The sequence below is a fragment of the Typha angustifolia genome, chromosome 4, assembly GCF_048772165.1.
Source record: "Typha angustifolia cultivar Huaian chromosome 4, ASM4877216v1, whole genome shotgun sequence".
Classification (NCBI taxonomy): Eukaryota; Viridiplantae; Streptophyta; class Magnoliopsida; order Poales; family Typhaceae; genus Typha; species Typha angustifolia.
The window spans coordinates 2,715,016-2,741,587 of record NC_133242.1 but is presented as its reverse complement, the minus strand read 5'-3'; the positions used below and the strand labels follow the sequence as shown (position 1 = coordinate 2,741,587).

Sequence of the window (26,572 nt, the reverse complement as noted above, 5' to 3'; positions counted from 1 at the left end):
ACAATAATTATAATATTTTAAAATATTTCAGTGTCAATTATATAAACAAACATAATATTTTGGTAGAAAATTAATTTCATCTCCCAAATATTCTGTACTGTAAATATCTCTTCCTTACACTTTTGATTAAGTTGCAATAATTAAGGATTTTGTCCATCCCACTTTTAACTCAAAAACTTAAGCTATTAAATAAGGACCAACAATATATATTATATATTTAACACATTTTATGATACTATACATAGACAAATAATAGATAATATGATGTGCAGCTTATCATACTACAATACTAAGTGTTATAAAATAAAAGTGGATTATTGAGATTAAAACCTAAGATCTTCAAAAAAAAATTTACTCTGATATCATATTAGATAATCAGTTGACTTAAAAACTTAAGTCATTAATTAAGAACCAATGTGACTTTAACATTAACAATTTAAATAAAAATGACTTAACTTCACCTCTCAGAATTTTTTTTTTCTTTCTTATATCAATAAGACAACTTTTAACTTTCTCTCTGAATATATATATATACTTAGCATAAACAAAATTATTTAAAATTATTTTGTTAAGATGTGTACTAGTTCCAGTTAAATTAAAAATTTATGAGGTAAAGTACATGAGATAAAATTCTTTATTAAGAAAGGTAACATCTTTGTATACATAAGAAAGGCTTTCAAGCAATAGCATGAGTCAAAGGACATTCTCATGGCAGTGAGCACTTGGACTCTGACCTCTCTACTGTTCATTTCCCCTCCTTTTCCTGCACACTGAAAACCCCTCCTTTGCTCCACTGGTCAATGCCAATGCCAATGCCAATGCCAATGCCAATGACAATGCCAATGCCAATGCCCCACTCTTGTACGCCTCCAAAAGAAGCCCATTCTTCCATGATCAGAGAGGAGAAGTAGCTCTTTTCTTGGTGGGTTTTTGGAGGAAATATGAGCAAATAAGAGGTTTTATTTTTTGATCCATTTCCAAGAGGAAAGGCGATGGCTTTCCTTCTCTGGCCCTTCTCTCTTCTAATGGTCGGTCTCTTGCTAACCGACCACCCATCCGTTGCCCAGCTCCATGACCAACTCACCATGGCGGCTCTCAAGAGGGAGTTCATGGTGTCGGATTGGGACCTCGCCAACCCCAACTACTGCGCCTGGCGCGGCGTGGTCTGTGCCGCAGCCGGAGACCAATCCGTGCGAGCCCTCGACCTCTCCCGCCGCAGCCTCCAAGGTAACATCTCCCTCATCCCCGAGCTCAAGTCGTTGCGGCATTTGGATCTCTCCTTCAATTCCTTTCGCGGGCCCATTCCGTCATCTCTCGGAAAGTTAGCGTCTTTGGAGTTTCTCGATTTGTCCATGAACAAGTTTGAAGGCGGGATTCCTCCTTCGTTGGGCGGTTTGCGAAGCCTTAGATCTTTAAACCTTTCGAATAATTTCCTCTCGGGTGAATTGCCTTACGAATTGAGGGGTTTAGAGAGATTGCAAGAGTTTCAGATTTCGGGGAACAATCTCAGTGGTTCCATTCCGGATTGGATTGGAAACTTCACTGATCTCAGGGTGTTTTCTGCGTATGAGAATGGATTAACTGGTGCTATTCCAGGGAATCTGGGATTGGTGTCTCAGCTCCAAGTGCTGAACCTCCATTCCAATCAGCTCGAAGGAGGGATTCCGGAGAGCATTTTTGCATCTGGGCAGCTTCAGGTTTTGGTCCTGACTGTCAACAAATTGAACGGTAGCATTTCTGATTCGGTTGGCAAATGTAGAGGGCTCTCAAATTTTCGAATCGGAGACAATATGTTCACTGGAACAATCCCGGTATCGATAGGCAATATTAGTAGTCTTACCTACTTTGAAGCAGACAACAATAATCTTTCAGGGGAGATTGTTCCGCAATTTGCAGAGTGTTTAAACCTCACCCTTCTGAATTTGGCGTCGAACAGGTTGACCGGTACCATTCCTGAGAAGCTTGGGGAGCTTAAGAACCTCCAGGAATTTATTGTCTCAGATAACAATTTAGGAGGTGAGTTCCCCAAGTCAATCCTCAGGTGCAAGAACCTTAGCAAGCTTGATCTGAGCTATAATAGATTCAATGGAAGCTTACCCGAAAGTATCTGCAACATGTCAAGGTTACAGTTTCTGCTCCTTGATCATAACTCCATCAGCGGGGTGATACCTCGGGGCATTGGAAACTGCGGCAGGCTGCTCGAGCTGCAGATTGGTAGTAACTATCTTACTGAAAGTATTCCACCTGAGATTGGGAAGATTAGGAATCTGCAGATTGCTCTCAACCTTAGCTTCAATCATCTCTACGGACCATTGCCTCGAGAGCTTGGGAGCCTCGACAAATTGGTAGCATTGGATTTGTCGAATAACCAGATTTCTGGAGAAATTCCATCACAGCTCAAGGGCATGCTGAGCTTGATAGAGGTGAATTTCTCAAACAATCAGTTAAGTGGCCAAATACCACTCTTCGGTCCCTTTCAGAAGAGCCCTCACTCAAGCTTTTCAGGCAATAAGGATCTCTGCGGCGATCCATTGAGTTCCAAATGTGAGGGCTACTTTGCATCAAATTATGGACTAGACCACCACAAGGTGTCTTACAAGATAATATTAGCCGTCGTCGGATCTGGTCTGACTGTATTCGCTGCAGTGTCTGTTGTCGTTGGTTTGTTCATGTTGAGGGAGAAACAAGAATTGGAGACCAAGGCAACTGCAGATGCAGGAGATGTAGTTGTGTCTCCAGAGGTGATAGCTGGGGATGTCTTCATAGAAAGCTTGAGACAAGCTATAGATTTTGATAGTTCTGTTAAAGCAACTCTCAAGGACTCAAATAAGCTGAGCAGTGGAACATTTAGCACTGCTTATAAGGCAGTTATGCCATCAGGATTGGTTATTTCTGTGAAGATGCTGAAATCCGTCGATCAAACAGTCGTCCATCACCAAAACAAAATGATAAGAGAGCTTGAAAGGCTGGCAAATATTAGCCACGGCAATCTGATGCGACCTATAGGTTATGTCATTTATGAGGATGTCGCTTTGTTGCTTCACCATCATATGCCTAATGGCACACTCACGCAGCTTCTCCATGACACTGCTACTGCTGATTACAAACCAGATTGGCCACGGCGGCTGTCGATTGCTATTGGTGTTGCTGAAGGATTAGCTTTCCTTCACCACATAGCCATCATCCATCTAGACATTTCCTCAGGCAATGTGTTCCTTGATTCTCATTTCAATGCTTTTGTTGGTGAGATAGAGATATCCAGGCTCTTAGACCCATCAAAAGGAACTGCTAGCATCAGTGCTGTGGCAGGCTCCTTTGGTTATATCCCTCCAGGTAAATCTCAATCTCCATTCTTCTTTTATTCCTTTTGATATACTATAGAGCTAACATTGCTCCATATCTCCTGGTATATTAACAGAGTATGCCTACACAATGCAAGTTACAGCACCAGGAAATGTCTACAGCTTTGGAGTAGTATTACTCGAGATCCTAACGTCCCGATCGCCGGTCGACGAGGGTTTCGGGGAAGGCATAGATTTGGTCAAATGGGTCCATGGTGCATCAGCAAGAGGTGAGACCCCTGAGCAGATACTGGATGCAAGGCTGAGCACAGTTTCATTTGCATGGAGGAAACAAATGCTGGCAGTTTTGAAGGTTGCAATGCTCTGCACTGATAGTACCCCAGCCAAACGACCAAAGATGAAGAAAGTAGTAGAGATGCTCCTTGAAGCAAAAGAAAGCTAAATGCAAGCAAAACCAAAAGAGTAGTGTTCAAGTTGGTTTAGAAGTTATTGCTTGCACTCGATTGCCAGTATGAATAATTCAGTTTATAGAATTTGATGGTAGTTTTCTTGTATTTTGGACACCTTAATTAGGCAAGAATCCTATTTGCAGAGGGGAAAAGAAAATGATAGCATCCCTTCTAATGTAGTGGAAGGATTAGTTAGTGTTGTTATCTTATGTATCTGATAAAATTATAATTCGCAAATTAGTTCCACTTTATAATTACAAATATAGACCAGAACTTGGTGTTTACCAAAACTTCCCTTAAAACTAGATTTCTTGTGAAAGACATCTTAAAATCTTGCCTTTTGTTTTCATGAATACCCTTCAAACCTAAACCTAAGTAACAGCTAAAAATATCATCAATTCAATTATGAAGGATAAAAATATATATACTCTGTTTGCATGCTACTATGTAGTTATGTGCATTTCATTCAGTTTTAAAAGCTCAAATTTACTATTATTCCAACATAAACCTTTATATAATAAGAAAATCTTATTCTGATATAAGCCTCCTTATATTAATATAATAAGTAGTCACTCATTTATCTCAATGCTAATTTATTAATAATACCCACTTTTCTCTTCTCTCACTTTAGATCACCAAATAAATAATAAAAGTTTACATATTTGCTCTCTCAAGAGAATAAAACTCAAACCAACTCTCATTTCATTATTATACTCTATCTCTCTCAAAGGTGCTTAATGCTCTCATCTCTCTTAAAAGTTAAGTTATCTCTCCTTTTAAAAGTATTGCAAAGAAATAGTTTGGCACTAATATGCCCTTAATTATGTAGTTCCTATTTTCATCAATGTAAGAAAACGTATACACTTAAGTATATATAAGTCTAGATTATATTTAAATATACAAAAAAAGTTGCTCATAATACAAGAAAATATGGTCTCACTGCATTGCAAAAAGTCTGGATTACATTTAATTATGTAGAAAATTTTATCAGTAATACAAAAGAATATATTCATATTATATTATTACATGATAAAAAGTCCCCATTACATGGTATAATCACTGCACTTTTCTTATAAAGATTACATAAGTACAAATTAATTAAAATATTATTTATATATTAATACTATTTTTATATACTAATGGGTATTTTATACTTTTGGTATAAAACATTATTAATTTTTAATACAATTTAATATTCTCTATTATTTAATATCAAATTTATGTCATATTAAATATAATAATTATTTTTTATAGTAGTATACAACTAAATATTAAAATAGTTTATATCAGTATTTTTTATTCTAATGTAAAAAAATTAAAATAATTCTTCTAAAGCCTAGAAGAAAGAAAACTTTTCATACGTCTTTGGCACATATTTGATAAAATAGAGGGTTTGACCTGTAAATATTGAGAATATAGGGTGTGAAGTTTATATAGGTAAAAAGGCAGGGCGTTAATTGCAATATTCGAAGAAAAGAGGAAAAAGAGAAGCATCAATAGTCGGATAGAAGAATCAGATAACAAACATAACCGGGGAGTAGGTACTCAACTACCTCAGCGATGGAGAAGATGGAATCACAAACCCTAGACCCTCTCCTCTCCCAATCATCGCTTCCTTCCCCTCCCCTGCCTTACTACGCCGTCGGATCCAGCCCTTCCGACAATCCCCCGGCCTACTACCTCCTCCCCGCCTACCCTGTCCTCATCCGCCGTCTCCGGCGGCGGCGGCGGCCCTCCTCCTGCTCCTGCTTCTCCTGCTTCCTCCCATTCCTCTCCGTCATCTTCCTCCTCTCCCTCGTCGGCGTATTTCTCCTCTACCCCTCCGATCCCGATCTCTCCGTCGCCCGCCTCCGCCTCGATCGTCTTCACTTCTCCCCGCCTCCTCGCGCTGCCCTCGACCTCGCCCTCCGCCTCGATCTCCGCGTTCGTAACAAAGATTTCTTTGCTCTCGACTACAATTCCGTCACCGCCGCCGTCTCCTACCGCGGCCGCACGCTCGGATCCGTCGCCTCCGCCGGCGGCCGGGTGAGAGCGCGCGGGGTCTCTTACCTTGATGCGGAGCTCCGGCTTGATGGGATTAGGGTTATTGATGATGCTGTTTATCTGATCGAGGATATAGCTAGGAGAGCCGTGCCGTTGGATACTGTTACGGAGGTGGAGGGGACGTTAAAGCTCTTCTTTCTCGAATTCCCCGTTAAGGTATTGTTCTTTTGGTCTTAAAAATCTGTACTTTTTTTCTTCTGTTCTGTTTTTTTTTAATCCTTACTTTGGTTCAAGATTTAATTGACTGTTAGGAACTTCTAACATCTGATAATCTTGCCTGACATTGTTTGACTGAAGGGATGGGAGAAGAGAAAAGAGAACGGCTTTCTGTTTTCTTGTTTGGTTGCGAGTGAAGAGAAGGAAAATAACTTCCTTTTCTTTTGTGTTAAAAGGGCTTTTAGATAGCTTATAAGGATTCAAGAGGAAGTTATGCATCTCCTTTTTGAAAGGAAGATGATAGAATATGAAAATGACAGGAAATTGTTACTTTAAACGAAAACCTACATATAGCATCACTTCTTAAGACGAAAGAGATTCTACTTGGTTAGAGGAGAAGATCTAAGTTTTTCAAGAGTTAATTTCAGGTATTGATGTGTAAGTGTAGTGACAAGCCTTCCGAAAATGTGGCATTTTGGCAGAAGGGGAAGGAATAGAGGGAGAAAAATAGGTAATGTTGGAGTAAGATAACGAGGAGACAAGAACTTGGTCTTGTGGTTAAAATAAGAAGGGAGGGTAACTTTTTATATTGATTGGGATCTAACAGATTGCCGCTTAAGGTCATCATTACTTTTTCTCGTCTCTGTCCTCTTGAAGCCTGAGTATAAGCCTTTGACTATCAAGAGTAGGTCTAACCCATGTTTGGGTGTATTTCATATTTGCATTCACTCTTTGTACGATTTACATGATAGATGATGGAAAGTATTAATACTCAGAGCTCTCTGGTCATTTCTTTCATCCATCTATTTATGTTACTGATGTTTCTTGTTGTCTGTAAGTGACCTGATCGTGAGGCTGGAATTAAAATTACAGTGTGGGTTCACCGTCTGCTTTGGCTTAAGATTCAACATGTTCCAACTGGTTGATGAGCACCTTTCATATAGTTGGAGAATGAAGAGACATATCTAGGACTTTAAAATTAATGTGATGCTTATCATTCATATTTACCTGTCTATTAACCTTGATAAGTTTATATGATATAGGAGAATTGATTGTAATCACCTTTGCAGAAGATAAGGTTTAGGAACAGAATATTAATCAATGTGGTAGCTTTGATAAAGTAATATGTAGAAGGTAAGATATAGGTCTTTTGTGAATTTCTGGTATGTTTCCGAACATGCTCTGATTCAATTCTTATTGGAACTACCCATGCTACTGTTCAAGATAGTAAGAGCCAAGTTCTATTTCGTGAAACCTTTTTGTTGCTTGGTTATTCTATCTTATGTTCAAGACTTCAATTGTTAGTTGAGTACTTGAGCCTTTGACTAGGAAAACATGGTTGTATCCCTAGTTAGTCTACATTGACATTCTGAACTTTCTTGCTAGAAGTGTTTGGGAGCTTCCACAATCATAAGGATTGCAGGAGATTCTATAAATCTCTCTGATGATGCCTTGAGCATTGTACCTTTGTACTTCAAGTATTGGATACATCATTCCAGGGATACATTCATGAATCTTAATCTTTCTCTCTCTCTCTCTCTTTTTCACTTCATTCCAGGGAAAAATTTCTTGTTCACTGATTGTCAATCCAGCAAACCAGAAAATCATTCAGCAAGATTGTTATCCCGAGGTAACTCTTCTTGATGCTTTTTTATCTGTTAACATATGGCTATTGCAGTTCTCGTCCAGTTGCGCTCTGATCCTTTTATATTACTTCTTGATTCTATGTCCAGTAATGGATGATACAGGGGTCCTGCTTGGATAATACAAAGCATACAACAACAAGGTTGCACACCTCACCAGCTGTGATTTTATCTGGATTCAGTGTGTAAAACGTAGTATCTGTGTACATATATTTATGTATCCGTTTGAGGAGCTCTGTTTGGGAACATGGCACATAGCCTTTGTGAATAAAAAGGCTCTTTCATTTTTTGTCTATCTAGTATGTTTCAATTTTTAGTCTATCTAACATATTATTGCACATGAGGAACAGATGAAGGCTACAATCATACATTTTCTCAATCAACTGCGTTCAGTCCAAAATCTCAAAATAAAGATGGTAACTCCTTCAAATTTATTATATAACAATTTATAAATTATTTTCTCTGAAAGCAATTTATTTTATAAAGCATTTTATATATATATATATATATATAAAAAGCAGTTTATATAGAAACAAAGGTAGAAAAAAAAAAAAAAAATCTCTGTCCAAGATGATAACTTTCCTAACAATTATGCAATACATTAAAAAACAATTAATTCACTAAAAATTGTTGTACGAGACATACAACTTGACTATCGTAGAGAATAATTTGAGCAGCGATGTATTTTAGAAAATATTTTGTCCTAAATACTTTAGTCAAAAACTCGAAATTCTCTATCAGACGACCAAAACATACGTGAAACATTTCAATTCTCGATCTCTCGGGATCCCCCCAATAATGCTGGGTGAGTCACTAAGTTAGCACTCTTTATTTTATTCGCCCTATCTAATCTCGGATCGGTTGGGTTGCCTTGTCAAATCCCGTGACAAGATTCCTAAAGCTGGAGACCACAAACGATGTGACTCTTGATTAACTTATAAATTTTACCTATATTGTACTTTAACCTTGGTTCTGCCTAATTTTAATTTTAATTTACCCGTTTATAATCTAAGCTTAAGCATTTGTTATATAAAAATTATAGAAGAAAATGAGAGGTTAAATTAGTGTGTTAATTAGAAAATTTAAAAAATAAAATAAAGTGTAATATATATTTGAAGAAGAGTGCGCTCCAAACTTTGTGCTCCTCCTGGGTTTTTTACTTTGTCTCTTATGATATAATAAATGCTTTATATATTTTATAAAAATATTTAATTATTTACCACTACTTTTTAGGATCTTCAAATTTTGACCTGGTCAAATGCTATGGAAACTTAACAGTTTCCGCTTGTTATATAACTATTAAAGGGTAAAACGACTCAAATAGAATTATAAGAGTGAATTTAAACCTAAGCTAAGGGTTAAACTGTAAATTTTACTCACTCTAACGCAAGGCATCTTATAATTAATATCCTTCCTTTCTGAGCTTCAAGATCCCTCGTAAGTTGTAAGTAAACGCCCTTACTGGTCTCGATAATTACGTAATATATTTCCTTTGCATTGCTTCTCTGATCTCCTCTCTCATCTTTCCTTCTCGTTTATACCGCACGACCCAAATCAAAAAAACCATAGGATATATTTTCTTTTCCCGAAGGTTTTCCTTCTATCAGCATCTTGATGTCGTCTCCTTTCGTTTGGGAAAAGATGTTTTTTTTTTTTTTAAATTTTAATTTTCGATTGTTGAGATGTTAAAGACTGTGAAAATGCTGGTGTCATGCATTTGGATTTGGCTCTTTATTATATCTAATTCGTGAATAAACAAGATTGTGGTGTTTTTTTTTTCCTCTTTAGATTTTGGCCTTGTTTTCTTTTCTCCCCTTATTTAGTGGAATCGGCGCATGACGAGGTTGTCTTTTGATCTGGATTTTATTTTTCGTGCGTGTTTATTTTGTGAGTAATAGAGCAAATTTGTAAAAATAACACTCTTTTCCTTGCTTTCTTATGCCTAATATTGTAATGCTCCTATGAAGTTTGTTTGTTTTCTTTTCGTACTCGGTAGATTCTATTTTTTTTTTTTAAAAAATATAACTCGAATAGGTGGAAATCTGTGCAGATTATATATTGGTGGGTTGGTGAAGGTTTCCAGCGATGTCGAAGACAGGGGCTCTAGATCTTGCTTCGGGTGTGGGAGGAAAGATCACCAAGGATGAAGTAAAATCGGCCGTTGAAGAGTATATTTCTCTGTCCTCTGATCTTTTCTTTTTTCTTCCTCTTGGTATAATTTTTAATAGACCCCTCTTATGATAATATTATGGAGGAAAGAAAAAGGTAAGGCAAAAAAATTTAAAAGAGTATAGTTTAACGACAGTGACAGCATTAGATGGTTTTAGTGATGTTTCAATTTGTACACCGTTTAAGATCAAAAGAATATTGTTTTAGTGGCAATGACAGCACTAGATGGTTCTAGTGCTGTTTCAATTTATACTCCATTTAAGACCAAAAGAATATATTCTAGTGGTAATGACAGCACTAGATGGTTCTAGTGCTGTTTCAAGTTATACTCCTATTTAGATCAAAAGACTATCGTATTAATGATATGACAGCAACCATTTAAGGTCAAAAGATTCTTTGCAATTTCTACTCTTACTGACTTTATAAATATTTGATGGCAACATATTGGAAATTCTACATCTTGTAGAATGATCGATAGCGGAGACGTTGCTTTTACCATCATGACCCGTGAGATTATCATGAATACTTAGTGTAGCATGCAAAGTAGTGTTGAATGCCATCTAGGAGTTGTTTGAAATAACTTCTTCCATGTGTTGCGTATTATTGGAGAAGAAGATGCCACAAAATTAAAGATTCCATCATTTATAGAATGCCTTGAGTTGTTTTAAGCCATATTATCTGCCACTGGTTTTGTTCAGCTACCAGTAGAGCTTTGCTTCATCTGTTAATAGTTACTATCAACTGATCAATCAACTAACGACGGGGAATTTCAAAATAAAGAACATCAAAGAATGTAACAGGAATCCAGATCTTTAAGATTGAAGAGGCATTTTCAATTTACATAGTGTTTTGGCCTTGTCTTGAAATTGGTTCTTACCAGGTCATGATGGTAATGTGAGTTTTCTTATTCTTGCTTCTGACTCTTTCCACTCTTTTTCTTGAAATTCTATAGTTAAATCTATTAGGCCAACCTACTGTGTTGAAGGGTCTTTGGTGCAAAACACTATGTAAAATATGTGCATATTTTCATTTCACTAGGTATGAGAAGTATCATGTTTGTTTTGGAGGGGAGGAGGAAACAAGGAAAACCAATTACAGTGATATGGTAAGAGTACCTTCTGTCTGTTTATTCTGTATTTATTTGCTGAATATATAGGAGAATAATTTTCGGTAAGTATAATAGGTTCAAACTTACTGCTACAATATGACACTTGAAGATCACCCCCTGATGAAGCCTAGGAAAATAAACAGAGAAGAAGAATGAGAGATCGATGCTACATAAGTTGAGTAGCTGAAGTGGTGTTACACTAAGATTGTTAATTATGAAATACATTGGAGCAGTTGATGACATCTGGGTTAACTGCCTCAAGCTATAACTATGAAATACATCAATTTTCGGTAATGATCATTCACAGTTGCATATTGTCAGTGAGTTTTAAGGGAAACACAATAAGCCCTACTGCCTGATCTGATACCAAAAGTAACTTACAGTACTCAATCCATTTGTATCTGTGATGGGTTTATGTAATTGTATCTAGGATGATAGGAAACATATGGATGGAAAGGTTGTTATTTCCTAGTTTCTCTAGATGCGGTATGACTCTTGCCACCTAGATAATTTGTTCTTATCATCATACCCAAATTGCTGCCCAAGTTGCATGAACTTTTAGGTCAGAAAACTGACAGAGATGATTTAGATAGTTATCTAGGCTCCAACATGAAAATAAATAAAGTTCAAATTGCTTGTTTGATTTGAAAATACCTATATCTTTAGTGGAATGTACTACAATTATGTTGAAAGTTGTCTTATACTTAAACATAACTTAGTGAAGTGAGAAAATGGACAGAACTGAGTGGCTGAATGAATGCCAGCTGAATGTGCACCTCCAAAGTCCCTTACTGTTGATGTTAGCCAACTCTGGGCAGTCATTATATTTATAATAAATCAAAATCCCTTAGTGTTGTTTATCCTTTTGAGTATAGCCTGATCTTTGCTTTTTTATTTCAGGTTAATAAGTATTATGATCTTGCCACCAGCTTCTATGAGTATGGATGGGGAGAATCCTTTCACTTTGCTCACAGGTTATTTTTCTTTCTTGACTAAAGATTGTATAAATAGTTGCAGCATATTGACAAAGCAAGTCACTTATTGGTAGATGGAAAGGCGAATCATTACGTGAAAGCATCAAGCGACACGAACACTTTCTTGCGCTGCAACTTGGACTGAAAATGGGAATGAAGGTCTGAATGATTTTTCCTTTTACTTGGAACAAATACAATGTTTTTGTCAAAGGATAACAGAACCAAGAGTTAAATGTTCTCTTCTGCAGGTTTTGGATGTGGGTTGTGGAATTGGAGGACCACTACGAGAAATTGCTAGATTCAGGTAATTACATTCATAGAATGATTTATTCCTGCTTAGATGCCATGTTTTATATAAAAAGCTGCAGTTGGTCTTCTTGCACAAGATATGTTTGACATGATTAAAAGTCGGTGGAACTTTGAGATAGCATTATGTTGGAAATGTGGATGTTATTAGGATCCTGTTGTTAGGTACTCAGCTGAGTTTGGAAGACAATAGTAGGAGGCTTCTCTTTAGGTTCTTAGGTTCAACCATTCAGATTTCCCAACTTGTACTGGCCCTTACGAGTTCTGTACTGTTAATTGATTAGATGAGCCCGTTTAGATGACAAAGTCAAAAGGAGAATTTTTTTAAGAAATATTCAAGTTTTATCAGCAATAATAACATATTCAGAATTGAATTGTGAGCTATTGGATAAATAGTCCATGTTAATGCCTGCAGCTCAAGAGTAAATCATTATTGTCCATTTGAATCTTATGTAATGGGAATAGTGGCAATATACATTACGTACTTATAATGCTTCCAGAGCCATGTGATCTTTGTCAGATATGAATACATTTCTGGGTGAATCAAGTATACTACCTGTCGAGTTCACCAATTTGGAACAGTGATTGTTTTCTTTGTCAAGTAGATCTTCTTGACATATAAAACCAATTAATCATCTTTACTTGTATTCAAATAGAAATGTTAGAGATTGATTTATATTGGGTATAACAATCAAGACAAACCAAGGTACTGCACTTTCGAAGAGTTCCGTATGCAATCCAAGGATGTTTAGGTACATTCTCCAACAAACACCACTCTTGCCTTTCCACAGTTAGCTTGCAATTGTCTCTCCAGGCTTCTTTACTCTTATTATAAATGTTCATGACAAAGCTATCAAAGTCTAATGTACAGTAGATGATTAAAAAGGAATTGTAATTCTTTTAATTTCATTTCTCCACTATGCAACTAATGTTTGAAAGTTGTCTGAAATTTCGTGTTGATTAGAGGTTTCAGTAATTCTTAAAAGTGATGATGATGATGATGGCATTTCAATTTTGATTTGTTACATTTTGATCTATTATCATATTATTTATTCATCATTGCAGCTCAACGTCGGTTACTGGATTGAACAATAATGAGTACCAGATATCTAGGGGAGAGGTTATTTCACACATCCTCCTTTTCCCCTTTTCTGCTGGAATGAAAAGATATTTTAACTTACAGAGTCATAGACATTATTGAACTTTTTCTTCTTAATGTTTCGATAATTATGGTCACTGCTGTGGGTGGCGCTCATCTATCATCATTCATAATGTTAATTTTATTTTCCAACTTATATTTCATTTCACAGGAGCTAAATCGGTTGGCAGGACTGAATGAATCTTGCAACTTTGTTAAGGTAGGTATTATGTCTGATAAATTTTACCATTATAAATGCAACTAAGTTTCTAATGTATCTATTTATAAATACTCTATTATTAGTTGTGATTAAATCATATAGCTCTTGGTGCTAACTTACTCCAATTTTAATGGATAATTTTATCTTCCTACACACCCCTTTTTTTAGAAATGAAAATTTTGTTATTCTATAAAAAAACATCTAACCTTAAGAGAATATATGTTGTGAAGCATATTATATGCAATCTTCTATGTTTTGGATTAATATATTTGCACTTGTTTCAACTTATAAATTATAAGAAACTTTGGAGGAGTTCCTATTGCAAAAGGCCCCTTTTATATGCTTATAACCTCTATGCGAGGCTAGGTGCATTAAGGAACTCGGTTATCTGAAATATAATAAGGCAATACTTATGTTCTTTCACTTCACTTTTCATTGTGCAGGCAGACTTCATGAAAATGCCATTCTCTGATAATACTTTTGATGCAATTTATGCAATAGAGGCTACGTGCCATGCACCTGATGCGGTACATAACAAATGCTTATGAGAATTCCCAATGCTTTTGCTATTCTATGAAATAACTTTAGCTCGTTTCTTCTGGTTATCTGGCTGGCATAGGTTGGCTGCTATAATGAGATACACAGAGTGCTGAAGCCTGGGCAGTGTTTTGCTGCCTATGAATGGTGCATGACTGACAATTTTGACCCTAACAATGAAACCCACCAGAAAACAAAGGCTGAAATTGAGCTAGGTAATGGCCTTCCAGATGTCCGTACAACAACCCAATGCCTTGAAGCTTTAAAACTTGCAGGATTCGAGGTAAGTCTCTAGAATTGACATAGCATTGCTGATGAATGATATATGGGGTTCAGACATTTCTGAGTACTATCATCATTGAAGGTCATATGGGAAAAGGATCTTGCACAAGATTCTCCTGTGCCATGGTATTTGCCCTTGGATGCTAGTCGGTTTTCCTTAACTAGCTTTCGCTTGACAGCCTTAGGACGTCTCATTACTCGAACAATGGTAAACAAGATAACTGCTTCCTATGTATCTCTCTTAATTCATTTATTCTATTCTGTCTAAATTCATTTTTTATTTGATTATTCCATCGGTCCATTTGCTTTGTAGGTTAAAGCATTAGAGTTCGCAGGTCTTGCTCCGCAAGGAAGTGACAGAGTCTCATCATTTCTTGAGAAGGCTGCTGTAGGGCTTGTAGATGGCGGAAGGTTAGTTAAATTTCAAACATTTTACTGAACTTTACACTGATAGGCTGCATGCTAGAGTGGTGTTTTTTCTTTCCTTTTCTAACTACCATTCGATTATCTTATTAACTGCTACAGGAAAGAGATCTTTACACCAATGTACTTCTTCTTGGCCCGGAAGCCTCTTTCAGAGTCATGAGGAACAAGTGCCAAATTTATGGTAGGCCTCAGAATATTTCTATCTTTTGGGGAGATTGAACTTTTGGTAATTTTCTTTTACTCAATTATTCTGAGAAATTATAAGATCTCTTCAAATACTCTTTCCGTGGAAGTTGGATGCAATGCTTAGATTGGAATTGAAACAAAAAAAATGTTCCTCTCTTTGAGAGTATTATTCAGATGCTTGTTGATTCTACTTTATGGATAATTATGCACCTTAATTATAGTGTCATAGCGGTGGTTTATGACAGTACTTTGTCTCAATCAGCATGTACATTAGGGTGGTATTCGCTGAGCTTGCTCAATCACTACCATGAATGCATGGTAGCCTGAAGTTTAACCCCTACGGTTTGACCTGATTTTAACGTACCTGTGTATTTTAAATTTAATGTGACAATACTTGATTACTTCTGTAGAAATAAAGTCTTATTTATATATTAGTTTCGATGGCAAGTTCAATAGTTATAGCTTGGTTTGAATCGAAGGAGCTTGAATTAAATGCTTAAATTTGAAGTATATGGCTTTAAGTTAAAAGTACATAATTTTATTTAGAACTCTTAAATTACCACTGTTTTATATGTACTCTCTAATTTGTTTATTATCTAAATATACTTTATAAACTAAAAATTATATTTATATATATCTTCTTGAATTAAGAGAAAAAGTAATTAGAGCGATGTATGTGGTGAAAGAATAAAAGTTTAAAATAGATACGTAGAAAATTGTGATAGTTTAGAAGATCTAAGTGAAATTATGATAAAATTATATAATCTAATATGGCTGATTTGAGGAAATCCTTCGCCGCATGTAGGCTCTTGTTAGGGTTTCTCCCCCTTTTGAGATCTTATTATATCCTTTTGCCTTTATCCTTACCCCTCTCTCTCTGTGTTACCTTCCTGCGTTCTTTCCCCCTTATATTGCTTCCTATATTTAGCTTTCACCTCTATCATTTTCCAGGCATAAAACACCAATCCACCAACCACCACTTGATAGCCCTTTTTTCTACCCTGATGGCCTCTACTGATGAAGATTTACTTTTAAGAAGTTCTTCTCTGTGCTTATTTCAAAGGACAAGATGGAGGAAGACTTAGTTCTCCTAGAAGACAACCACATTGCCAAACCAGAAGAGTTGAGACAGAGACGAGACAAAGATGGCGATCAACAGGCATGAGGAGTTGCCTCACAGCATGCAAATCAATCTCCAAAGACCCAAAAAAAATTTTGTAGCAATGCGTTGTATGGATAAACGTGAGCCAGAGGTGGCGTGGATATTCGACGATTATCAAAGTGCGGTTTAAGATATAATAATTGCAAAAAAAGAAGTGCCAAGACTGGAATTTTCTACTTCTAATTCAAGATTGTAATAAGTGGGTGATTTTCAATCCTAGGATAAGAGTACGCTATGCTATACTAGTCGTTGTAACAGTGTGGATGCACACAGTGTAGCTTGCCATGCCATTAACTTGCATATTACAGCAACATGGACGACCACTTGATCAAATATGTAATCATGGTTACCACTAAATACATTCATTTGTGCTCCTAAAAAATGATAGAGAATCAAAGAAAAACAAATTGTGGAAAAAATTTCATTTGTTTGTAGATGGGCCGTTTGACTTGGCTCAACAACTTAGCTCAGGCTCACCAGTAGAAGGACAACTTAAATTGTTAATGGATTTGAAGTATTTGGATAAGAGGGTTGACCTAATTATCTAACTCATTATTTTATATGCTCTGAAATCTAGATGTCCTTGTATCAAAGGAAGACTAGTCATTTATCCAGCCTTTGATGCCTTCGTAATCAAAATAAAGAAATAAATAAAGGAAACATCAAAAGCTGGCCACAGATTATGTGCAAATTAATTCCATAATATAATCACATTAGTAAAAATATAGATCCCAACCCTATATTTTGCATCATACCTACTTATTTATTATAATCATATGTTGTTTTATTAGCATGTTGTACATAAGTAGCCCCCTTTTGCAAGCAAACATGTGTTTTAGTCTACTTCTACAACGTGACATCCAGCAATACCTTGTCTAGAATATTTGTTTCAACAAAACAAGAGAAAAAAGAACCGTATGTTTGTAATGATTTAACCAACAGCAAAAACAACCTATATTCTTCTTTTAAATTTGTACATTTATACAGTTGATAATTTTGTATACTGGAAAGAATCAAGAAGAAAATCTATTTAGTTTCCTGGAAGAGGACGTGTCTTTCTCCAGAGCCAGTCACGGGCAGCGCCATCCAGCAGAGGTGAAACCTGTAAATGAGATGTACAAATTTAATTTGTGATTAGCTGCATTAAAGTGGACAATCAGAAACTATGGTAAATGGAAACGACGAGGAAAGATTAAAAAACAACTATTAGTATCGGGTTTTTGACCCAAAAAAAAAGGAACTATTAGTATTTGGCAAGTCTGAATATTGTATGCAAACTTTGCCATAGTTGCTACCTTCAGTCACCATTAATGAAAAGATAGTGTAGTTGCCATTCAAAATGAGGTAACTGACCTTCTCCCAAACTTGTAAATGATAGTCGTTGAGCCACTTGATCTCCATAGGAGACAACAGGGAAGAGTCGACTAGATTATTCTGCAAGATAAGCACAAAAGAGAATAACTTGGACAAACTCAGGAAGACATCATATGAACTATGAAGTTCAATGAAAACAACAATCAGATGCAGAAGAAAAGTGGAGAGATTTAAGGATTACAACAATGATAAGTTTTTCAAATGTAGTTGCCCGTATTGAAAGAGAGCTACTGCAGTATATTGTTTAACCAGTTAAAACTAAGTTATCATCTAATCTGAGGAAAACTAGGTTATCGTCATCATATAATTATTTCTCATCATGAAAATATTTGGAGTAGGTTTGGGTATGTAGCTGTTGGGTGCAACCGCATCTCATGCACCAATCATTATTCTATACTACTTGTTAGGATATCTAGTAACAAGGTGGCTAAGGCAGGTCCTTAAGGTGGTTAGTCAAGCACTAGGTACTAGGTGATTGGAGGTTTTGATCAGTTAAAATTTCTAGCATAGGTATTAAGTATAAGGTACTATTTCTACTTGGGTACAAGAATATACCTTATTGTTCAACTTCTAAGGGGTTCCTAACTCCTAGTAGGTGGATGTTTAGCCATAGTTTCTATTATTCTCATCCTCTCTCCCTCTCTTTTCTTCTTGCAAGGATTAGCAACAAACAAGCTTTCTTGCATATACATACGAACATTTTGATGTTTCTCAGCTTTTGTGTTATATGGCCTTAATTCTAGGCACCCGCCTAGGACCCAGATGGTCTATGCGACTCCTTGCCGCCCATCTACCACCTATAGTTTTTCAAAATATTGCTCGTATGAAATCATCTTCTTCAAAAAGTAGAATCTACATTACGAATTTCAATTATCATAACTTATATACACCGCAAGAGAGGAAGGAAATGAAGTGAAATGTAAGATACCTCAATTGGGACAAAAGTAAGCTTCTCAAAACCAAGATAACTGATGCCCCCATAAGAATTTGGCAAATCAACCTCTTTTACAAGGAGAAGATTCTGTAGAGCCAAAAAAAATAAAGAAATTAATGAAAGAAAGGTACAAAACAAAGAAAAGACAGCAGCAATTTCTATCCATAAAATATGGATCTACATTATGAGTTTGAAATTCAGCCCAAAACCAAATAGCACTACACGTTAAACAGATCAGTATTTGATGGTGAAATTATAGGGACACTAGAAACTAAGATGAACATCACACCTACAAATTTACAGGACTTCTACACTTGAAATGATTAAACAATATGGGATAAATTGCCAATATAATATATTCCTGAGAGCTACACAAAGGCATCTTGAGAGGACACAGTTTTACAGGATTCAGTCAGCATGAGATAGGATATGTATGGTATGCAAACCACATGGAGATTTTTCCATTTGCAAGTTTGAAGTTGATTAATGAGGTCTTAGATGTTGTCTGCTGTCCATGATCCCATGTGATATATCCCAATTACTTGGGTTTGGCTACATGAGTTTGTCATTCAGCTGTATCAGGGATAACGTCATCCATCAATCCATGTTATGAAAATCCTTTGGCATATAATGGCAGACAATAGACATTACAGCATGTACATGGTGGATTATAGAAATTATGGTGCTCTGCAGATGGCAGAGTCACAGAAGCTGCCTTGGCCTTAAATTGGGCATCAAGATGGATGAAAATTGCATGCAAGCATCATTTGTTGTGGAAGGTTGATCATTACTCAATGTAGAAAATACAACCTTCAAGCAGGAGACAAGAAGCTTACCAACAATAGTAAAATAGTATAGCAACTTGAAAGAAGATAGACTAACATAACCTAGAGATGCTTATAATTAAGAAAGAAAAAAGTGATACAAATAATATCACCCATAAATTTAGCTGAAGACCACAATTGTGTATAATAAGAAAAACTTACCTCTATGCGTATGCCAAAGGAGTTGTCTTCATAATAACCAGGTTCATTGCTTACAATCATGCCCTTCTGCAAAGCTGTCAAATTTCCATATCGGAAACTTATACCTTGTGGCCCCTCATGGACGTTTAGTGCAGCTCCAACGCCATGACCAGTCCCTGAAACAACCAAAGGGAAACCCAGCTATATTACATACAAAGTATAAGCTTCGACAGGTCAACAGGCATGATAGGTAATCTCAGTACAAATGCTTCTGACGGACTGGACTACCATGTCTGTAATCAAGCCCAATTTTCCAGAGAGAAGATCGTGCTAGTACATCAAGAACAAAACCAGGTGTCCTTTCAGGGAATATTGCCTGATCAAGAGCTATATGACCCTATATCAACAAGATATAATGAGTTATCCACATAACAAAGCAACAAAAGTGTTTCAGCACTTTACTGGTCTTCTGCAAAGAACAAGGGAAGTGTGATCCCAGAAGACGAAGCAGCTACTTCAAAGTCTATCTTGGTCCACATTAATGTAGTTTAACAATTCATATAATTTAGATAAAAGGAACACCTGTAAGACTCTTGTGAAACACTCCTTTTGCCATGACGAAGGCTCGCCAAAATGCACTGTCCTTGTTATATCAGTGGTTCCATCAATATATTGACCACCACTATCCAGCAGGAAGAGGTTCTTGTGACCAACAACACTGCAACTCTCTGGAGTTGCCCCATAATGTATTATAGCACCATTTGCACCATAACCTGAAAATTCAGTCAATTATAAGTGGAAGAACTGGTGCCTAATTTCATTGCGGTAGAAAGAACGTGGATATACCAAGCCAAAATAAATAAAGAAAAAGCTCAAAAGTGTAGCATCAGACATAGCAATTATGAAAATATCAAAAGTTCAAAACAAATTAAATGCTCGTTAAGAATTAAACTTATTATATTGCCCATCCAAACCAAAGGCATATCGAGAATTTAGTTTCTTCCAGTAGAAAAGGAACTGGAAGGTTGCCTGTTACCATGCAAAAATTGCCCATAAGAAAGGACAAGATTATAAAAATGTTCTCTTACATTGGCATTATCCTGAATTGTAGCATGTAAATAATATTGTAAGCAGGAAATAGAGAATCACTTAATTTTAAGGAATATACCACTTATAGTATCAAAGCTAGTTTCAATGAAACCCTCCTGCTTTTTACGAAATTCAAGTAGTTTATCAGCAACCTCTACTTCCGTAAGTTCCACATTCTCTAAAACTGCCTGTTCCATCCAGCACCAGAATTCTGATAAAGCAGCTGCATCTCTGCAACAATATTATTTATCAATAACATATGATGCAAGGAGATGAATAATATCGATGCCGAAAGACCACTAACGTTGGAACCAGTTGTGTTAAATGGGGCTCTGAAATTAAAACCAACAACTTGTTTAAAATCGATAGAAGCTAAATTTCAAACAAAATCTTAAAGTAACCTATAGGGCCTCAGCTGAATACTTGAGCACCAGTAAATTTGGACCCTGCACTAACACCAGCAACTAGCCATAATATTAGTAACTAATTTCAACCATCATTCAACTAGCCCGACCTTGATTCATAAATTATATAGTTGTATTTTGGGTCACTAAAGTCTCTACTCTCTATATTACATGATCAGATGAAAGTTCTTCACATATAGACCAAAGAAAATATCAGCAATTATTTCAACTCCAACATTCGTTAAATAGCAAATAAAAAACTTGATGGCAAAATCCTTAGCACATCATCATGCTACTTTGACTTCATTCTTTGTCTCCGTACTACCTATGTTAACAACATTCTGTATATCAAGTATATTTAAATAAAAAGCTGGGAGAAAACATAAAGGGCATCAGTTCTATAACCAGCAGCCTACAATTAGCTTATTAAGTCTTTTGAGACAAGAGGCTGGCCAAGTAGCATGATGATGGAACTAGCAGGTATATTGAAACACTGTATGTGAAGAGGACAAGTTCCAAAGAGCTTCTTATGGTACCAACAAGCACATATAAAAAAGTAATTAATGTACTTATCACCATAAGATTAACTGCCCAATCCACTTTTAAACAATATTTAGCTCGAGTTGTCTTTTTAGCCTAAGTTAAAATCTCCTCATGTAACTTGCACCATAAAGGAAATCAATAATGATAGAAGTCTACAGCTATAAATTGGATTACCTCAAATGTGAACCCTTCATTCCCTCAATTTCTGCCTTGTTTTTCACTGCTTTGGCAATGGCAACAGGAGAAACTTTATACAATCCATTAGGCCCTCCATTTTGAATACTTTTATTCAAGTTTGAGAAAAGATCTGGAGATGATTCATTATTAACTTGCTTCCTTGTATTGTTTCCATGTTTTGCGGCAAATTTGTCACAAGCAGATCTAAATATGCTAACAATTGCAGCATTTACACTTGATGTATCCAACCAAAGCTTTGCACCGTTTGCTGCCAAACTGGACAAAAATGATGAGCCTTAAAATTTTGGGCATATGAAAAACAATATGAAAAAGTATTGTGGACCAGGTGAGTCTCTTCTCAATGCCAAATATAATATCAATGTTCTTATATATAATCTATTAGATATAATATATGGCAATGAAAAGAGAAACCATCAAGTAAATCTGCTACAACCACATTGCTAAGAAGTTGATAGAGGGAAATATAATGCGAAAGAAAGTTGGGTAGCAATCCAGAACATGGGGTGACAATCCATTAGCCTTATTCTCTGGTACATTCCATTAGAACCTCCCATTCTCTTTTTGTGAGAAGACATGATAATCTAATTAACATAGTTAAGAATTGCATTCCTTACTATCCTATGGTGAGTGAATGAGATGGAATCAAGGGATCTCCAGACTCCAAATATGATAGTTTGGGTGCAAAAGTACTAATTGCTAAAGTAAGCAAAAGAAAAAAATAAGTTGAGTTATTCCTACTTCCTAGAATCGAATTTCTATGGATCTCAGTGGCTGCATTATGTCCCACAGTCCCAGACTAAGTTGTTTGATACCAAAAGTAATTGATGCCTGTATCATTCTTGAATATTATGGACTCATTCTTAAGCCTGGAAGGCTAATCGAAGCATCATTAGCTTCTTACAGAACAACAACTATTAAACATGAGCTTTAGTACAAGTATATCAAATCAAATGGATAGGCACGATTACATCTTCCCTTGAGTTCATTGGATAATGTGTACTAGATCAGATATATACTTACACTATATAATATAGGAGAACAGACACCGTTGGGATGTAACATCAGGTGTAACAGAGCATACCTTTCTATTTCAGATAGAATTGCTTCATATGGTTTCAGTTCTACTCCAGCATTTGTTAGGTGATCCAGTACTTCAGCAGAGACTTTATTATTATCGACAAACAGTGTAGCACCAGTAATATCCACAAGTAAGTAGCTATAGAATACAGGTGAATGTGGAACATCATTTCCTCTCTGCATATTCAAAGGTGACATGCATACATCAATAGAGCATATTTAGTAAAGCATACAATATAGATGAATTTTAGAAAAAGAAAGACTGAAAAATTAGCTCAAGAAGACAATGATCAAGAAAAGAATCTTAAAATTAATAAGAAAGCAACTTGTCCTTTTTCTGGATATTTATTATGGAATTTAATATCCCGCTATGAATTTATGATAACCATATCACTTATTTCTTCCAGATCCACATAATGGAACCCAGTGGTGGAATTATTCCTTTGATGAAAGATAACAGTAAATAGCTTAGCGGTGATATTTCTTTGAGAAGATAGCTCAAAGAAGAATGAAATATATAAAAAAAAAATTAAGAAATATCGAGCTCAATAATATTTACATCGTTGAAAAAAAAAATTGGACTAAATTCACAGCATGAGTGTTGAACTGAGCTACACATACATCTACTTCCAAAAAAATTAAATCAATTAACATGAAATTGATATGAGACATTTGATTGTTTGACATCATAGCAAAATTTACCAATTCATGTTTCCTGAAATTTTTTATCCACCTGATTAACCATAAGATGGGTAAAGCTAAGGGAACTTTTTCACCTATTCCTATTCATTTTTATTTACAATAGATGAAGTATCCTTTATCCCATTTCATGTCTACGGGATGTAATACTTCATAAAACAAAATTAAAAATTAATTAAATTCTAAAGTACACTTTACAAAAAAGAAAAGCTAATGGTAGAGTTTTGCTACTTTACTGTTGTAATACAGCATGACAATTAATGAAATTTAACAACCAATTTGCCTACTTCGGAATTCAGATAAAAGGTTTCAGAATCTTACCATGTTTAACAACCATGCAACTTCATCAAGCATAGAAACAACAATAGCTGTACAGCCATTGTCAATAATTTCAGATCGTAAGAATGACAATTTTGATGAGACATCAACACCAGCATATTTGATATCATGCACTCTAATTGGTTTGCTTGGGGCCTTTGGCCTTTCTTTCCAAATTTCATCAACAAGGTTGAAATCTTTCATCAAAATCAATTCATGATTCTTCTTGGAGATTGCTTCTTTCAATTCCTCAGCTGCATCAAAAGAAAAAAGAAACTGCTCCCTTCAAAAAGTCAAAGATGACATGACATTAGATCAAGAACAGTTAAAATAAGAGCTCCAGGACTGAAGTTAAATGAGGTTTAAGATTCTACCTAAATAAAACAGTTTCAATCAAATGGCCTCAGTTGCTGTCTTGGGGAATCTAGGTACTACTAAATTTCTGATTCCTTATTCCCTCCTTATACTCATATAAGTGGTCTGTCTATTTGAATGAAATCAGGAGATTTTTAATTTTTCTTCTTGTTGATGATGTAAACAGTACATTAAATAAAAGATAGAGACTATTTTCTGTTGAATTCAATAGATCGATGTGCAATAAGGTTATGCAAGTTTTCCATTATGATATCTATTAAATGTTAATTTACAAAATCTCAGACAACAAAGTCCTTGACAGTTTTTTTTGTAGATGTGATGGTAAAAAGATTTTGACACCATTAACTCAGATAAGTACTTACAAGTACAGTAAGTTTTGATGATTGCAGCAGAAAAGAGAAAGAAGTAATTGTTTGTCCTGAGGTCTTTGATAAATATTATGCCTAAGTTGCTAACAGAAGACCACATAACTAAATATAAAAAAGGAACATGGAAAATGAAATATTTTGTATGCAAGGGACATAAATTGACTTGCATTACCACACAATGCATAATTGCTAATGTAATCACAAAATCATGAAAACCAATTAACTGATACAAAATTATCCAGAGATTAACAGGAACTCACAGGGTCAATGCCAATTCGGCAACCAGGGGTTAAAACATCATTGAGCCACTCAGTGGTAGTAGGAACACCATGAGTTCCACTTCGCATGAGGATCCAATCACGACCCAATTGCTTCTCAGCCTATTCTTCATGGATATCAATTATATTATAATAAACACTAATGGTATAGATCTTAACTGAACAAAGAAAAGCCGTAGAATGGAATAGCTTAAATTATCTAGAATAACTACCTGCAGAAAATAACGGCCATCAGTCCACAGAGCAGCTTTTTCTTTGGTCACCACAGCAGTACCAGCACTACCAGTGAAGCCCGTTATGTAGGGCCGTCGCATGAAACATTCAGCAATAAATTCACTCTAAAATATACATAACAGATAGAATAGTAAGATGGTTGACAGGCAGAAATGATTCCGTTTGGCAAGAAACACATTATGGGAGAAAATGCGAGACTGTCCAATCAACATATCAAACTTAGAAGCAACATTTATGTCATTGGCAGATAAGAGCATGCAAATGTACTTATCCATTTATACATCATGAGATGGCCAATGGATAGAGATTATCTTCTTGTGCAATACCCACAGCCATGGGAGAAATTATGTCAGTGAGACCCTTCCAGCCAACACTTCTAACATGCCAAACATTTGTGAAAATGGCAAAGAACATGAGGATATACAAATTTACATAGTACGTTACTTATGCATATACATGTGGACGTATGTAAATACGATAGTTTAATAGAGGTTTAGAGTAAGAAAAAGGTTTTATGTGCAGGCAATAGAAATCACCATATGCCTCTAATTTAGAGCATAAAGAGAACATAAATCTTGACAACTAGTTCGTGGCAACCAATGTGAAGACCCCTCTTGTTATATGAATATAAAAGTTTACAATTATTATTCTTCTCTCCTGAATCTTCTTCTCATCCTTCCTCCACGTCTACTCATTTTTTGATCTCTTTTCACCAACCGCTGACTAGGATTGACCCAGATTCTACCAAAAAATTCCCATCGTAATTCTTGATTCAAATTAAGAATCAACTGAAAACCAGAAAATTATGTCAAATCTCAAACCATAAATACCCAAAGAGAAAATTATATCTTACACAGCACCCATTTACTTATCTTAATTCCCTTCATGGTAAGTCGTTATATAGACAAAAAGAAACACTAATGTTTTATTAACCATCTCTATATCATCTAATCTGATTAACGAAAAAAAAAAGTACTCGCAATTCAAATCAGAACCCTTAAAATCCTAACCTGGTGGGCGTCCTGGGAGGGAATGATATAGGCATCGATCCCGACATCGGACCTCGAGAACAACTGCCGGAGAGCTCGGAGCTTCTCGTCCTCAGCGGCGGCGGCGCTACTTCCATTGCGCTCCTTTCGGAGTTCCTTGGATGGCCGAGCGACGATGGGATCGCCGGCGGCGGAGGAGGAGATGCGGCGGCTTTGAGACGCGCGCCGGGCGCCGCCGCGCGGCGAGAGGCGGGTGAGGAAGGAGAGAGGGATGGAGAGGAAGCGGAGGGATCGAGGAGGAAGAGAGGAATGAGGTCGAGAGAGGAGGGAGGAAATGGGAGGGGAGAAGTGAGCTGCTTCCATGGGGAAGGGAGATAAGGCTGTTGAAAGCTTCACGCTTGTATTGAAATGAGACCGAGACGCGAACATTGTTAAAGTTCCGTTTTGCAATTGTATTAGCAAAGGAGGACAAAAACACATATTCCTTGCAAAGACGACCTACTTAAGCTGGATTAGTATGAGTTCTGATTTATGTTTACTAATAGTATGACTGTGAAGGAATTAATTTGTAAACCGCAAGTCACTCGCTCTTAGTATTGATTTTTTCTTTTAGAAAACAAATTTAA

The 26,572-nt window shown here is 36.1% G+C and overlaps 4 protein-coding genes across 5 annotated transcripts; 3 read left to right on the top strand and 1 right to left on the bottom strand.

Annotated features, from left to right (window-relative positions):
• Nucleotides 1–704: 704 nt before the first annotated feature.
• LOC140758604 (leucine-rich repeat receptor-like tyrosine-protein kinase PXC3) lies at nucleotides 705–4,011 on the top strand. Its single transcript, XM_073094826.1, has 2 exons — nucleotides 705–3,333; nucleotides 3,419–4,011. The coding sequence occupies exons 1-2, from the start codon at nucleotides 993–995 to the stop codon at nucleotides 3,742–3,744; spliced, it is 2,667 nt and encodes an 888-aa protein (XP_072950927.1). The 5' UTR covers nucleotides 705–992; the 3' UTR covers nucleotides 3,745–4,011.
• A 1,228-nt stretch (nucleotides 4,012–5,239) lies between these two features.
• Nucleotides 5,240–7,886, top strand: LOC140759718 (uncharacterized). The gene is made up of 3 exons (XM_073096350.1): nucleotides 5,240–5,950; nucleotides 7,509–7,580; nucleotides 7,684–7,886. The coding sequence occupies exons 1-3, from the start codon at nucleotides 5,312–5,314 to the stop codon at nucleotides 7,684–7,686; spliced, it is 714 nt and encodes a 237-aa protein (XP_072952451.1). The 5' UTR covers nucleotides 5,240–5,311; the 3' UTR covers nucleotides 7,687–7,886.
• A 1,148-nt stretch (nucleotides 7,887–9,034) lies between these two features.
• Nucleotides 9,035–15,183, top strand: LOC140758856 (cycloartenol-C-24-methyltransferase 1-like). Of its 2 annotated transcripts, none has more exons than XM_073095222.1 (13): nucleotides 9,035–9,071; nucleotides 9,644–9,761; nucleotides 10,801–10,867; nucleotides 11,771–11,844; nucleotides 11,919–12,003; nucleotides 12,093–12,148; nucleotides 13,216–13,270; nucleotides 13,461–13,508; nucleotides 13,952–14,035; nucleotides 14,128–14,328; nucleotides 14,410–14,535; nucleotides 14,641–14,738; nucleotides 14,853–15,183. In XM_073095222.1, exons 2-13 carry the CDS (start codon nucleotides 9,679–9,681, stop codon nucleotides 14,911–14,913), a joined length of 1,038 nt encoding a protein of 345 aa, XP_072951323.1. In that variant the 5' UTR covers nucleotides 9,035–9,071; nucleotides 9,644–9,678; the 3' UTR covers nucleotides 14,914–15,183. The 2 variants fall into 2 exon arrangements, with proteins under 2 accessions (XP_072951323.1, XP_072951322.1); XM_073095221.1 differs by having other exon boundaries at nucleotides 9,047–9,184.
• Nucleotides 15,184–17,004: 1,821 nt separating this feature from the next.
• On the bottom strand, nucleotides 17,005–26,410 carry LOC140758854 (aminopeptidase P2). The gene is made up of 13 exons (XM_073095220.1): nucleotides 25,968–26,410; nucleotides 24,936–25,061; nucleotides 24,706–24,825; nucleotides 23,706–23,978; nucleotides 22,690–22,862; nucleotides 21,585–21,863; nucleotides 20,543–20,694; nucleotides 19,957–20,147; nucleotides 19,663–19,771; nucleotides 19,396–19,550; nucleotides 18,404–18,496; nucleotides 17,455–17,535; nucleotides 17,005–17,203 (listed from the first exon to the last, which is right to left on the bottom strand). The coding sequence occupies exons 1-13, from the start codon at nucleotides 26,373–26,375 to the stop codon at nucleotides 17,132–17,134; spliced, it is 2,232 nt and encodes a 743-aa protein (XP_072951321.1). The 5' UTR covers nucleotides 26,376–26,410; the 3' UTR covers nucleotides 17,005–17,131.
• Between the last annotated feature and the right edge of the window lie 162 nt (nucleotides 26,411–26,572).

Excerpts from the sequence above, each read along its gene's own strand:
- LOC140758604 (XM_073094826.1), top strand. The coding sequence starts at position 993 with ATGGCTTTCCTTCTCTGGCCCTTCTCTCTTCTAATGGTCGGTCTCTTG. Across the intron at positions 3,334-3,418 it reads CTTTGGTTATATCCCTCCAG|AGTATGCCTACACAATGCAA; the intron begins GTAAATCTCAAT and ends GTATATTAACAG.
- LOC140758856 (XM_073095222.1), top strand. The coding sequence starts at position 9,679 with ATGTCGAAGACAGGGGCTCTAGATCTTGCTTCGGGTGTGGGAGGAAAG. Across the intron at positions 11,845-11,918 it reads TCCTTTCACTTTGCTCACAG|ATGGAAAGGCGAATCATTAC; the intron begins GTTATTTTTCTT and ends ACTTATTGGTAG. Across the intron at positions 13,271-13,460 it reads ACCAGATATCTAGGGGAGAG|GAGCTAAATCGGTTGGCAGG; the intron begins GTTATTTCACAC and ends TTCATTTCACAG.
- LOC140758854 (XM_073095220.1), bottom strand. The coding sequence starts at position 26,375 with ATGTTCGCGTCTCGGTCTCATTTCAATACAAGCGTGAAGCTTTCAACA. Across the intron at positions 23,979-24,705 it reads GCCGAATTGGCATTGACCCT|TTTCTTTTTTCTTTTGATGC; the intron begins GTGAGTTCCTGT and ends TGAAGGGAGCAG. Across the intron at positions 20,148-20,542 it reads TAGCTTTGATACTATAAGTG|GTTATGGTGCAAATGGTGCT; the intron begins GTATATTCCTTA and ends CTGAATTTTCAG.
- LOC140759718 (XM_073096350.1), top strand. The coding sequence starts at position 5,312 with ATGGAGAAGATGGAATCACAAACCCTAGACCCTCTCCTCTCCCAATCA. Across the intron at positions 5,951-7,508 it reads TTCTCGAATTCCCCGTTAAG|GGAAAAATTTCTTGTTCACT; the intron begins GTATTGTTCTTT and ends ACTTCATTCCAG.